Here is a 15,570-nt window from a genome sequence, read left to right as displayed (position 1 = left end):
AGCTAGAACAAGTGTGACTTGGAATATCTTGTTAAGTTGCTTCTAAAAAGATAGATAGGTGAGGCATACGGTGAGTACCGAGTAGGACTTTACATCATCCGAAATAAGCTTCTGAGGCTGTCTAAATAGGATTCGCCACCCTGCAAAGATCCTAAAGTTAAAATATCTCTCGAAGTGAACAGTATTGAACAGTAAACTGAATAGTGTTTTTGAATAGTAATCAGCCGAATAAACAGTAAACTGAATAGTATTCAGCCGAATAAATAGTGTTTTGAACAGTGCATGCCAGCCAATAGCATAAGTGGTATCAGAGCGTATATGCTGGTAAGTGTTAACAAAAGAGTGGTATCTGATACCACTCTGATACCACACTTCTCAGAAAACACTATTCTTTGAAGATTCCCCTTAAACAGATAGGTGCTATTCTAAGTGTAAGGTTAGATAAATTAAGAGATATATGCTTTATACGCTCTGATACCACACTTGTGAAAACAATATACAATATACAAGTGTGCTCTGATACCACTCTTGTGATACCACACTTGATATATTAACAAGGGTTAATTGTATTAAACAGTCCTACTATAAGATTCACTTGTTATACCACTCTTCTCAGAAAACACTTATCAGAAAATATACGCTCTGATATACGAGCACTTATCAGAAAATATACGCTCTGATACCACTCTTATGCTTCGGACAATATTCTCACTTACTATTCGGACAATATTCTGATACCACACTGTCTGAATAGTATATTGGCTAGCGTGCACTGTTCAAAACACTATTTATTCGGCTGAATACTGTTCAGTACTGTTCAGTACTGTTCACTTCGAGAGATATTTTAACTTTAGGATCTTTGCAGGGTGGCGAATCCTATTTAGACAGCCTCAGAAGCTTGCTTCAGATGATATAAAGTCCTACTCGGTACTCACCGTATGCCTCACCTATCTGTCTTTTTAGAAGCAACTTAAAAAGATATTCCAAGCCACACTTGTTCTAGCTAAGAGTTTATCGTCTCCCCAGGCAGTTCCACCCGAAGGGAACACTTCTCTACGGATACCGATTCTCCAGACGCCTATGCAAGATGCAGGCTAAAAACGAGAACAAACCGAAGAGGTTTCTCCTATAGGGTCCTTAGCATAAACACTTGTCTAGAACAAACGTGCAGGAATACTTAAGGAAAATTACTTCATATTAAACAGATAAGCTTACATACGGTTTTCCCTTTCGGGAAACCCGAAGGTAGGTACAAGCAAGCTGTTCTTACCTTACACAGCGTTATAACACACCTCCTTGCTTCAATATACTATGCAAGGTAGTCTAAAGTCACTACTACTAAGAATGGTGGAATGGAGGGTGAGAGCGCGCTTGGAAGCTTTGCTCTGAATGGTGTCTTCGTTGTTGTTGTGTTATTCGTTGTTATTGTTATTCTTTTCGTTGTTTCGTTGTTGTTGTCCTTTTATAGAGGCCAGGGATGGCTTCGCCTGTGTCTCCTGCTTATCTCTTCGCTACTGTGGATTCACGAGAGCTTGCTGAAGTCGAGGCCTTTCCACCGAAAGTTTTATTCTTCACAGGGATATGTCATTCACCGCATCCTATATTGTCCCCTTATACTTTATAGGGTGTCCTTCTGGATTCTTTCTTGGATAACCTTTCTTGAGTAGTGTTTTGAAATCTTCGTTTATTCTTCTTCTTCTTCCACGCCCAAATTATTGATATTCTATTATCAATATATATTGAAAAACATATTTAGCTTAAAGAATTCTATTCATCTGGCTGCCCATGGCCACCAAGATCCATACTTATCTGGAATAGTATAGATTCCTTATCTTGAATTGTGATCTTTGTCGGGGATGACAAAATCTTTATTCATTATCTTCGTTGATTATCATTGGTGCTGATTGTACCGTGTCAATCTCTGATGGCTCTGTTTTCTGAAACCACTGAGCCAGGCTTCTGTAGTAACTTTTCTTGGAGCATTCATTTCCAAAATCCGGTTTAATTATGCGCCCTGCTCCCTTGAAGTATTCATAGCTTTGGTTGTAGAATTTGCTGATAAAAATCCTTGTGATCTTATTAATCCATTCTTGCTTATTTGGGATATTATAGGCATCTACTATAGTATTATCATTTAGTCTTTTATAATTTATGACCATCCTAGATTTACCTCTAACTTCTTCTGCATGATTTCTTACTATGAATGCTGCAGACCTGTGTGGACTTCTGCTCTCTCTTATGGCTCCTAGTTTCAACAGTTCTTCTATATGCATCTTAAATTCTACTATGTCTTTCGGAGTTGCTTCTATTGGGCTAGTCTTAATGATATATTCTGGGTTGATTATATTAATTTTACACTCAATAGCATTTTTCTCCCAATATTTCATAGGAATTTCTCCTATAATTTGGATATCTTCTAATCTTTGAATAATTTTTTCTATATCCCTTTTAGACTTAATATCTCTATACCAATTTGGTGCAAATGCTTGTAATCCTATGCACTCTATGTTGGAATTTGATATATAATAGTTATCTATATTCTCACTAAGCTCATATTCATTAATTCTTTCTTCAGGCTCAAGATTGGGTACTTCTAAGTTGTCGAGTTTGGGGGAGATTCCACCACGCTTTCGGACCTCTGAGATATATGGAATATTATTTTGATATGGGATAAAAGTAATTCCTTGCTCATGTATTACTGTGGTTTGTACTGATTGTTGAAGGAACCTTAGGCCAATTATCATGTCATCATTAATCATTGACAAATCTCTTATTGTAATTTCATCTATTATATATTTAGTTGCATTAATGTAAACCTCCATATTATAAGCTAACTGATTATGAATTTTCTTTATTCCGGACATGTCTGTGGAAACTTCTGCCTTATTGTCGTCAATTGTGTGAACTATTTCAGGACATCTTGTGAAATATTTGTCATGAATAATATTCTTTGTACACCCAGTGTCTACTAGTGCTAATATTTTATAAGATACTTTGGGTGTCAATTTTATTTTAACAGGGATTCTTATACCTAATATTTCTTTGAAAGGCAATCTTACTATATATTTATTTCCAAAATTAGTTATGGCCTCTCTTAGTTGAATTATTTTAACAGTATTACTGTCTTTTAGTGTTATCAATTGCTCTTTAAATTCGGTATTTTGTATGTCCTTATTTTCTGGTAATGCTTTAATATCACAATTATTTTTTAGGTTCTCTAATTCTACTTCTAATTTATTTAGTCTATTTTCTAACACTCGTACTCTACTAGATAAAGTCTTTTCATCTGATTCTAATTCTATTTCTTTTCTCCATTTTTGTTTATTTGCTTTTATACATTCAGCACAAGCTTGTTTTAAGCATATACTACAGGTTACTCTATTATCTTGGCTTGGGTAATAGATGCAAAAAGCACATTTAATGTTATAATCTCCTTTCCTCTAATCCAATCATGTTCACAATTTAACTGATCCATCAATTCTATTTTTAAACCGGCTAGTTCGTCAATTAAATCTAACTCTTCATCGGTTGATTCATACTCTTCATTGGTGTTTTCAATTTCATCTGTTTCTATGATAGAATATATTGATTCGTCATCTTTTATTTCATCATCACATACTAATATATTTTCATTTACGCTATCTATAATTAAAACTCTCTCTTGTTCTTCATATTTACTAGAATATCTTTTTTGATCTTTATTTGGGCATGTTCTACTTAAATGATCTGGCGAGTTGCATATAAAACATCTGCATGTTTTGTCATAGGTTTTCTTTGGATTATATCTTCTTACATTTCTTTTATGTAAGAAGGGTGCTCTATTATCTGATCTTCTTAAGAAATACCTTTTCTTTGTTCTAATATTATTATGGTTTCTATTTTGATGTTTATAAATCCTTTTACTTCTAGGCTTGTCTTCTCCATATGACAAGGGTATTTGAACTATTTTATTGCAAAAATTGTAATCCGAGTGTTTCATAGATCTTTGGGCTTGGATACCCGTGCATATTTTTCTTAGTTGCTTAAACACAAAAGTTATGGCTTGAGAGATATTGATTTCAGCTCCTTCAGTTTCCTTTTTATATTCTTCAAATATCATACTTCCTAGTGGGTCAGGTAATTTATTGAAGTAACGTTCAACTATTCCCCTGTTATATCCTTGTTTAGCAGTTGTAGCATTATATAAATAATGTTGGGAGAATTCTTTTATGCCTTTCCAACTTGTTAACGTTAATTTTTCTATTTCTTTTAACCTTTCATTTTGCAAAGTTGTATAACCTAATTCCGGATCTTCAGCTATAATAATGTTAGATATAACATTTGCAAAATTATGCGGATTGCTACCAGCTCTTTTCAATTCTTCATAATTATTAGGATTCTTTTCAACCCATTGTTCCCATAGAACCTTAGCAGATTCACCTAAGAATGTTTCTAAGTAAGTTATCATATCTTCAACTTTACTTCCTATATTGTGCTGGTTTTGTATATATTTTTGAACTATTAAACCTTTCCAAATACTAATAATATTAGGCCAATCAATAGGGTCATGTGCGGCTAAATTTAATATAGCACCATCACTCCTCTGGTTTTGAAATTTAACAGGCTTCTCAAAGTCTCTTCTCTTTGTACCCATATGCCTATATTGACCTGGTATATAGTTATATGAAAATTCTTCTCTATCAGGGGGCCATTTTCCTGCTGCCCTAGCTGGTCTTTCTCTTTCTCCTTCGTTTTTCACAGTACCTTCTCCATATCTTTTTCTCTTTCCTGTTCCTAAGTCCACTTCCATAGCTTCCATTGCATTATCAAGATTATGTAACCCTACTTCATCTAATGTGTTTATAAAATCATTATATTGTTCTGTATTGTCTATTTCATTTTCTATATTCTCCATCTCATTTATTAGATTAATTTCTTCTTCGTAACTTTCAAGAAATAATCTTTCATTCTCTGCCCATTGCTCTTCTTCACTTAAAATTTTACCAAGATTTTGCTCTTCTTTGCCATGCTTATCTTGCTCTTTCCTCTTTATCTGTTCTATCTTGGTTTCTTGGTTTTTAAAAATTTTTACTGCCATATCTTCGTTCTTCTTTACTTTCTTTACTCTAGCTAATTCTCTATAGAAATAAAGTTCTTTATCTCTTATTTTAGGCCACTCACACTTCATAGAGTTATTATATTCTTCATTTATTTCCTTTAATTTATTTTCGTAATATTTTATCTCACTTTCTTGATCTAATTTTTCCATAAACTCTGAAACACTATGTCTTCTATTATCTATTATATTTCTATCAGATGCTTCTGTTTCTAAGTCATCTGTGGTTCTGGGTTTGTAATTTATAAATCTAATGCTTGTATTTCCTTTACTGTTTTGATAACTTATAAAATTTTCAGGCTGACTCAAAGTTTTGCTTTCAATTAAATCACTAATTTTCCATTCTTCTCCTGCCCTTTCTTCAGAACTTATTTTTAAAGGGCTCATGAAAGTTATTCCCTTAGAGTGCATATTTTCAATCACGTCATTTACATTTATTTTGTATTTGGAGGCACTTCTATTAGTTAATCTTCCTATAAATTCTATGCTTACTAGCAAATTTGTTCCTTTAAATTCCTCGTATCCCTTTGTTTGAAAACCAAAACTCATTTTATCTATAAATTCTTTTATAGGCATCATTAGATCTGGGGCTATATATGTTATCAACATATTCTCATTCATGTCACCTTCTAAAAATCCTAATGCTGCTTTATCTATTGTGTCCCACCTTTTATCTAACAGAGTTATTAGAACTTTAGCTCCTAATTTCTTTCTTGTCATACCTTTGATTCCTATTATATACATACCTTGGTGAATATATTTATACCCTGAATACTTTAATCCATTTTCAAATTCCTTGGCTACAATTTTTAGCTCAACTGGCTTTGTTAAAACACTTAACTCTACTTCTCTAGATATTCTGTATAACCCATTTTTATTCTCAAAAAATCCCATGCAATATATTTGTTGAGGTCTTATTGCCCTCAAAGTATCTCTTTGATATCTTTCGAGCTGTTTGTCTACTTCTGCAATATCTTCAAGCTCATCTATGTCTTCATTTTTACCTTTTTGTTTAACAATACCACTTAAAGATTTATCGTCTCTGCTTGCTATTCTTCTAAACAAACTCCTAGATAGGTCCATTTTTCTGAATTAATAGCTTGAGACGAGGTAATTATGCCTGTTGAAGCCAAAACTATCTCTTTTCCTTTACTAGAATTTATTATTTCTAATAATTCTTTGATATAGTCACTGTTTTGTAATATCTTATTCTGCCTTGTCTTATATTCCTCTAACTCTTTTAGCACTGAATTTAATTTATTACTGACAAGCAAATATTGTTCTTCAGATTGCTTTCGTTCTTTAAACAAATCTTCAATCCTTCGCTCTAAATCTTCTTGCTTTTTATCCCAATTTATATAAAAATTATATATCAGATCAACAATTAAATTTAATTGACTATTGTTAGAGTGCCAACTATGGTCTTCAATGTGATTAAGCCTACACCTTATATTCAAATTATCTTTGGTAGTAATTACCTTTCCAATATTAGCTTCTGAATTTGATTTCTCTATGATGACTGGCTCTGATACCACTCTTTTAAACAGTATTTAAAACCATAATAATATACAATATTATTTGATATTTATGTGGAAAGCAAGTGTGCTCTGATACCACTCTTCTCAGAAAACACTTATCAGAAAATATACGCTCTGATATACGAGCACTTATCAGAAAATATACGCTCTGATACCACTCTTATATTTCTCTCTTATATTAACACTTATCAGAAAATATACGCTCTGATACCACTCTTATGCTTCGGACAATATTCTCACTTACTATTCGGACAATATTCTGATACCACACTGTCTGAATAGTATATTGGCTAGCGTGCACTGTTCAAAACACTATTTATTCGGCTGAATACTATTCAGTTTACTGTTTAAATTACTGTTCAGTACTGTTCACTTCGAGAGATATTTTAACTTTAGGATCTTTGCAGGGTGGCGAATCCTATTTAGACAGCCTCAGAAGCTTGTTTCGGATGATGTAAAGTCCTACTCGGTACTTACCGTATGCCTCACCTATCTGTCTTTTTAGAAGCAACTTAAAAAGATATTCCAAGTCACACTTGTTCTAGCTAAGAGTTTATCGTCTCCCCAGACAGTTCCACCCGAAGGGAACACTTCTCTACGGATACCGGTTCTCCAGACGCCTATGCAGGATGCAGGCTAAAAACGAGAACAAACCGAAGAGGTTTCTCCTATAGGGTCCTTAGCATAAACACTTGTCTAGAACAAACGTGCAGGAATACTTAAGGAAAATTACTTCATATTAAACAGATAAGCTTACATACGGTTTTCCCTTTCGGGAAACCCGAAGGTAGGTACAAGCAAGCTGTTCTTACCTTACACAGCGTTATTACACCACTCCTTGCTTCAATATACTTATGCAAGGTAGGCTAAAGTCACTACTACTAAGAACGGTGGAATGGAGGGTGAGAGCGCGCTTGAAAGCTTTGCTCTGAATGGTGTCTTCGTTGTTGTTGTTATTGTTGTGTTATTCTTGTTCTTGTTGTTGTGTCTCCTCGGAGTGAAGGCCAACGTCTCCTTTTATAGAGGCCAGGGATGGCGTCGCCTGTGTCTCCTGCTTATCTCTTCGCTACTGTGGATTCACGAGAGCTAGCTAAAGCCGGGGCCTTTCCACCGAAAGTTTTATTCTTCACAGGGATATGTCATTCACCGCACCCTATATTGTTCCTTTATGCTTTATAGGGTGTCCTTCTGGATTCCTTCTTCTGGATTCCTTCTTGAGTAGTCTTCTGAAATCTTCGTTTATTCTTCTTCCACGCCCAAATTATTGATATTCTATTATCAATATATATTGAAAAACATATTTAGCTTAAAGAATTCTATTCATCTGGCTGCCCATGACCACCAAGATCCATACTTATCTGAATAGTGTAGATTCCTTATCTTGAATAGTGATCTTTGTCGGGGATGACAAAATCTTTATTCATTATCTTCGTTGATTATCATTGGTGCTGATTGTACCGTGTCAATCTCTGATGGCTCTGTTTTCTGAAACCACTGAGCCAGGTTTCTGTAGTAACTTTTCTTGGAGCATTCATTTCCAAAATCCGGTTTAATTATGCGCCCTGCTCCCTTGAAGTATTCATAACTTGGGTTGTAGAATTTGCTGATAAAAATCCTTGTGATCTTGTTTTGGAAAACCAGCTGATATTCATAATCTGTGGTGATAGCTTCTTCAATTTCTGCAGCTTCAGAAAATAATCTCCAATTTTCATGATTAGCAACTGTTGTATATATTTCTTCCTCTTCATCCGATAGTTTGCTAAGACCGTCTTCTTGAAAATTAAATTGTCCCTTCATGATATATATATAATGAATTGCTGGACGAACAGGTGGTGTGAATTTTGGTGGTATTGAGGAGAAGATAATCCTGTATCTTCCATGTCCAAGTCTCCTGCAGACATCTTTCACAGCATTTCCTAAATCAGATTGAAGGATCTGATCGAGGGTTGCATATATGGAATTCACAAGACCATGATCTATAATGGTTTGGAGAGATATTTCTTCATGGTTGTATGTGGGTAGGTTCCGGAATCTTTGAAGATTTATCTCAGCTTTGAGAACCAGGAATCTATAGGATGGGTCAGAAATTGCCTGATTATCTAGTCTTAAGAGAGGGAGCATATATATGATTACTCGTATGGCTGGGTTTCTTTCTCTCCCTTCTAAAAGATCAAAGAAATAATCTTGGAGTCCAAGGAATATTTTCATTTGTCTCTCCTTAAACTTTTGCCAAACAAGATCGAGGATGTCTTGCCCAAAGCAGGATAAAGTTTGTTCCGTTTTGAAGCTTAATCTGGGTTGGAGATTTTCGTATGTAGTACTCATGGGATTTTGGCTTTTAAGTTTCTTTTTGCAAGAATCTTTGTAGGCACAAGATCTACATGGTGCTTTTGGCTGAGTCCGGAGTATATATTGTGGAAGGAATAAATTAGGATGATTATGCAGTATGTATGGTGTTTGGGGAATGATATCATGCCTTTTTGTGGATGATGATGGTTTATTATGTGGGAAAGATTGCAATAGGTTATTGATATTTATGTGGAAAGCAACCATGCTCGAAGCAGGATCTGCTGAGATCAAAATCTTATCTGAGAATACCTTGGTATTCTTATCTGTTGCCATAGATTGTTCGACTTCCATGAGAAGTTTATCTTGGCCATCACGGGATTTCTCCTCGCGATAATCTAGTAACCTTTCTTCATGATGAGGGATATCTTGCATTTTAGCCCTTTTTTCTGTTATCTTTTGATCTGAGGGCACGAAATTTTTGAAATAATATGCCAAGCCATTTAAGGCATGAGCTTTTTCTTTTTTGTTTTTTGTTTGCCACAAAAGATTTAATAACCCTTGTTGTAGCTCTGTTATTCTGAAATTGTGATTAAATCGTTCTCCATGGCCTCTGGGCAGTTGGGGCAGTCTCCATGAACTCATATTTGTGAGCCATTCAGACTTCTGTGAAGCCATTTCCCTGCATATATATTCAAAATCTTTAGTAGCTTTTAATAAATATCTATCTTCCCATGATGTCTTACCTGGCAATTCTATAGATTTTGGAAGATATGATGAGAAAGAATAGTTGTCTATATTCTCACTAAGCTCATATTCATTAATTCTTTCTTCAGACTCAAGATTGGGTACTTCTAAGTTGTCGAGTTTGTCGGGTTTTGGGGAGGGGGAGGTTCCACCACGCTTTCGTACCTCTGAGATATATGGAACAGTATTTTGATATGGGATAAAAGTAATTCCTTGCTCATGTATTACTGTGATTTGTACTGATTGTTGAAGGAACCTTAGGCCAATTATCATGTCATCATTAATCATTGACAAATCTCTTATTGTAATCTCATCTATTATATATTTAGTTGCATTAATGTAAACCTCCATATTATAAGCTAACTGATTATGAATTTTCTTTATTCCGGACATGTCTGTGGAAACTTCTGCCTTATTGTCGTCAATTGTGTGAACTATTTCAGGACATCTTGTGAAATATTTGTCATGAATAATATTCTTTGTACACCCAGTGTCTACTAGTGCTAATATTTTATAAGATACTTTGGGTGTCAATTTTATTTTAACAGGGATTCTTATACCTAATATTTCTTTGAAAGGCAATCTTACTATATATTTATTTCCAAAATTAGTTATGGCATCTCTTAGTTGAATTATTTTAGCAGTATTACTGTCTTTTAATGTTATCAATTGCTCTTTAAATTCGGTGTTTTGTATGTCCTTATTCTCTGGTAGTGCCTTAATATCGCAATTATTTTTTAGGTTCTCTAATTCTACTTCTAGTTTATTTAGTCTATTTTCTAACACTCGTACTCTACTAGATAAAGTCTTTTCATCTGATTCTAATTCTATTTCTTTTCTCCATTTTTGTTTATTTGCTTTTATACATTCAGCACAAGCTTGTTTTAGACATATACTACAAGTCACTCTATTTTCTTGACTTGGATAATATATGCAAAAAGCACATTTGATATTATAGTCACCCTTTCCTCTAATCCAATCATGTTCACAATTTAATTGATCCATCATTTCAACCTTTAAACCTGCTAATTCGTCAATTAAATCTAACTCTTCATCGGATGATTCATATTCTTCGTTGATGGTTTCAACTTCGTCTGTTTCTATGATAGAATATATTGACTCGTCATCTTTTATTTCATCATCACATACTAATATATTTTCATTTACGCTATCTATAATTAGAACCCTCTCTTGTTCTTCATATTTACTAGAATATCTCTTTTGATCTTTATTTGGGCATGTTCTACTTAAATGATCTGGCGAGTTGCATATAAAACATCTGCATGTTTTGTCATAGGTTTTCTTTGGATTATATCTTCTTACATTTCTTTTATGTAAGAAGGGTGCTCTATTATCTGATCTTCTTAAGAAATACCTTTTCTTTGTTCTAATATTATTATGGTTTCTATTTTGATGTTTATAAATCCTTTTACTTCTAGGCTTGTCTTCTCCATATGACAAGGGTATTTGAACTATTTTATTGCAAAAATTATAATCAGAATGTTTCATTGACCTTTGGGCTTGTATTCCTGTGCATATTTTTCTTAATTGTTTGAACACGAAGGTTATGGCTTGGGAAATATTAATTTCAGCTCCTTCAGTTTCCTTTTTATATTCCTCAAAAATCATACTACCTAATGGGTCAGGTAGTTTATTAAAGTAACGTTCAACTATTCCCCTGTTATATCCTTGTTTAGCAGTTGTAGCATTATATAAATAATGTTGGGAGAATTCTTTTATGCCTTTCCAACTTGTTAACGTTAATTTTTCTATTTCTTTTAACCTTTCATTTTGCAAAGTTGTATAACCTAATTCCGGATCTTCAGCTATAATAATGTTAGATATAACATTTGCAAAATTATGCGGATTGCTACCAGCTCTTTTCAATTCTTCATAATTATTAGGATTCTTTTCAACCCATTGTTCCCATAGAATCTTAGCAGATTCACCTAAGAATGTTTCTAAGTAGGTTATCATATCTTCAACTTTACTTCCTATATTGTGCTGGTTTTGAATATATTTTTGAACTATTAAACCTTTCCAAATACTAATAATATTAGGCCAATCAATAGGGTCATGTGCGGCTAAATTTAATATAGCACCATCACTCCTCTGGTTTTGAAATTTAACAGGCTTCTCAAAGTCTCTTCTCTTTGTACCCATATGCCTATATTGACCTGGTATATAGTTATATGAAAATTCTTCTCTATCAGGGGGCCATTTTCCTGCTGCCCTAGCTGGTCTTTCTCTTTCTCCTTCGTTTTTCACAGTACCTTCTCCATATCTTTTTCTCTTTCCTGTTCCTAAGTCCACTTCCATAGCTTCCATTGCATTATCAAGATTATGTAACCCTACTTCATCTAATGTGTTTATAAAATCATTATATTGTTCTGTATTGTCTATTTCATTTTCTATATTCTCCATCTCATTTATTAGATTAATTTCTTCTTCATAACTTTCAAGAAATAATCTTTCATTCTCTGCCCATTGCTCTTCTTCACTTAAAATTTTACCAAGATTTTGCTCTTCTTTGTCATGCTTATCTTGCTCTTGGTTTTTAAAAATTTCTACTGCCATATCTTCGTTCTTCTTTACTTTCTTTACTCTAGCTAATTCTCTATAGAAATAAAGTTCTTTATCTCTTATTTTAGGCCACTCACACTTCATAGAGTTATTATATTCTTCATTTATTTCCTTTAATTTATTTTCGTAATATTTTATCTCACTTTCTTGATCTAATTTTTCCATAAACTCTGAAACACTATGTCTTCTATTATCTATTATATTTCTATCAGATGCTTCTGTTTCTAAGTCATCTGTGGTTCTGGGTTTGTAATTTATAAATCTAATGCTGGTATTTCCTTTACTATTTTGATAACTTATATAATTTTCAGGTTGACTCAAAGTTTTGCTTTCAATTAAATCACTAATTTTCCATTCTTCTCCTGCCCTTTCTTCAGAACTTATTTTTAAAGGGCTCATGAAAGTTATTCCCTTAGAGTGCATATTTTCAATCACGTCATTTACATTTATTTTGTATTTGGAGGCACTTCTATTAGTTAATCTTCCTATAAATTCTATGCTTACTAGCAAATTTGTTCCTTTAAATTCCTCGTATCCCTTTGTTTGAAAACCAAAACTCATTTTATCTATAAATTCTTTTATAGGCATCATTAGATCTGGGGCTATATATGTTATCAACATATTCTCATTCATGTCTCCTTCTAAAAATCCTAATGCTGCTTTATCTATTGTGTCCCACCTTTTATCTAACAGAGTTATTAGAACTTTAGCTCCTAATTTCTTTCTTGTCATACCTTTGATTCCTATTATATACATACCTTGGTGAATATATTTATACCCTGAATACTTTAATCCATTTTCAAATTCCTTGGCTACAATTTTTAACTCAACTGGCTTTGTTAAAACGCTTAACTCTACTTCTCTAGATATTCTGTATAACCCATTTTTATTCTCAAAAAATCCCATGCAATATATTTGTTGAGGTCTTATTGCCCTTAAAGTATCTCGTTGATATCTTTCGAGCTGTTTGTCTACTTCTGCAATATCCTCAAGCTCATCTATGTCTTCATTTTTACCTTTTTGTTTATCAATACAACTTAAAGATTTATCGTCTCTGCTTGCTATTCTTCTAAACAAACTCCTAGATAGGTCCATTTTTCTGAATTAATAGCTTGAGACGAGGTAATTATGCCTGTTGAAGCCAAAACTATCTCTTTTCCTTACCTTTACTAGAGTTGATTTTGTCTAGTAATTCTTTAATATAATCACTATTCTGTGAAATTTTATTTTGCCTTATCTTATAATCTTCTAATAATTCTAATGTAGTATTTAGCTTATTATTAAGAAAAGAATATTGTTCTACAAATTGCTTTTGTTCTTTATATATATCTTCTAACTTTTGCTCTAAATCTACCTGCTTTTTATCCCAATTTATATAAAAATTATATATCAGATCAACAATTAAATTTAATTGACTATTGTTAGAGTGCCAACTATGGTCTTCAATATGATTTAGTCTACACCTTATATTCAAATTATCTTTAGTAGTAATTACCTTTCCAATATTAGCTTCTGAATTTGATTTCTCTATGATGACTGGCTCTGATACCACTCTTCTCAGAAAACACTTATCAGAAAATATACGCTCTGATATACGAACTTATCAGAAAATATACGCTCTGATATACGAGCACTTATCAGAAAATATACGCTCTGATACCACTCTTTTGACTCAGACAATATACAAGTGTGCTCTGATACCACTCTTTTGACTCAGACAATATACAAGTGTGCTCTGATACCACTCTTGTGACTCGGACCACTCTTGTGATACCACACTACTATTCGGACAATATACACTTACTATTCGGACAATATTCTCACTTACTATTCGGACAATATTCTGATACCACACTGTCTGAATAGTATATTGGCTAGCGTGCACTGTTCAAAACACTATTTATTCGGCTGAATACTATTCAGTTTACTGTTTATTCGGCTGATTACTATTCAAGAACACTATTCAGTTTACTGTTTAAATTACTGTTCAATACTGTTCACTTCGAGAGATATTTTAACTTTAGGATCTTTGCAGGGTGGCGAATCCTATTTAGACAGCCTCAGAAGCTTGTTTCGGATGATGTAAAGTCCTACTCGGTACTTACCGTATGCCTCACCTATCTATCTTTTTAGAAGCAACTTAACAAGATATTCCAAGTCACACTTGTTCTAGCTAAGAGTTTATCGTCTCCCCAGGCAGTTCCACCCGAAGGGAACACTTCTCTACGGATACCGATTCTCCAGACGCCTATGCAAGATGCAGGCTAAAAACGAGAACAAACCGAAGAGGTTTCTCCTATAGGGTCCTTAGCATAAACACTTGTCTAGAACAAACGTGCAGGAATACTTAAGGAAAATTACTTCATATTAAACAGATAAGCTTACATACGGTTTTCCCTTTCGGGAAACCCGAAGGTAGGTACAAGCAAGCTGTTCTTACCTTACACAGCGTTATTACACCACTCCTTGCTTCAATATACTTATGCAAGGTAGGCTAAAGTCACTACTACTAAGAACGGTGGAATGGAGGGTGAGAGCGCGCTTGAAAGCTTTGCTCTGAATGGTGTCTTCGTTGTTGTTGTTATTGTTGTGTTATTCTTGTTCTTGTTGTTGTGTCTCCTCGGAGTGAAGGCCAACGTCTCCTTTTATAGAGGCCAGGGATGGCGTCGCCTGTGTCTCCTGCTTATCTCTTCGCTACTGTGGATTCACGAGAGCTAGCTAAAGCCGGGGCCTTTCCACCGAAAGTTTTATTCTTCACAGGGATATGTCATTCACCGCACCCTATATTGTTCCTTTATGCTTTATAGGGTGTCCTTCTGGATTCCTTCTTCTGGATTCCTTCTTGAGTAGTCTTCTGAAATCTTCGTTTATTCTTCTTCCACGCCCAAATTATTGATATTCTATTATCAATATATATTGAAAAACATATTTAGCTTATATTAATTTATTCATCTGGTTGCCCATGGCCACCAAGATCCATACTTATCTGGAATAGTATAGATTCCTTATCTTGAATCGTGATCTTTGTCGGGGATGACAAAATCTTTATTCATTATCTTCGTTGATTATCATTGGTGCTGATTGTACCGTGTCAATCTCTGATGGCTCTGTTTTCTGAAACCACTGAGCCAGGTTTCTGTAGTAACTTTTCTTGGAGCATTCATTTCCAAAATCCGGTTTAATTATGCGCCCTGCTCCCTTGAAGTATTCATAACTTTGGTTGTAGAATTTGCTGATAAAAATCCTTGTGATCTTGTTTTGGAAAACCAGCTGATATTCATAATCTGTGGTGATAGCTTCTTCAATTTCTGCAGCTTCAGA

The 15,570-nt window shown here is 34.0% G+C and overlaps 1 protein-coding gene across 1 annotated transcript; it reads right to left on the bottom strand.

The window, feature by feature from the left end:
- Positions 1–7,341: 7,341 nt before the first annotated feature.
- On the bottom strand, positions 7,342–14,801 carry LOC136351639 (uncharacterized). Its single transcript, XM_066303864.1, has 2 exons — positions 14,690–14,801; positions 7,342–9,601 (listed from the first exon to the last, which is right to left on the bottom strand). The coding sequence occupies exon 2, from the start codon at positions 9,595–9,597 to the stop codon at positions 8,050–8,052; it is 1,548 nt and encodes a 515-aa protein (XP_066159961.1). The 5' UTR covers positions 9,598–9,601; positions 14,690–14,801; the 3' UTR covers positions 7,342–8,049.
- Positions 14,802–15,570: the final 769 nt, after the last annotated feature.

This window comes from Oryza sativa, chromosome 8 (genome assembly GCF_034140825.1).
Source record: "Oryza sativa Japonica Group chromosome 8, ASM3414082v1".
NCBI classification, from domain to species: Eukaryota; Viridiplantae; Streptophyta; class Magnoliopsida; order Poales; family Poaceae; genus Oryza; species Oryza sativa.
Note: the sequence above shows the minus strand (reverse complement) of the source record. Positions and strands in the feature narration are given on the sequence as shown.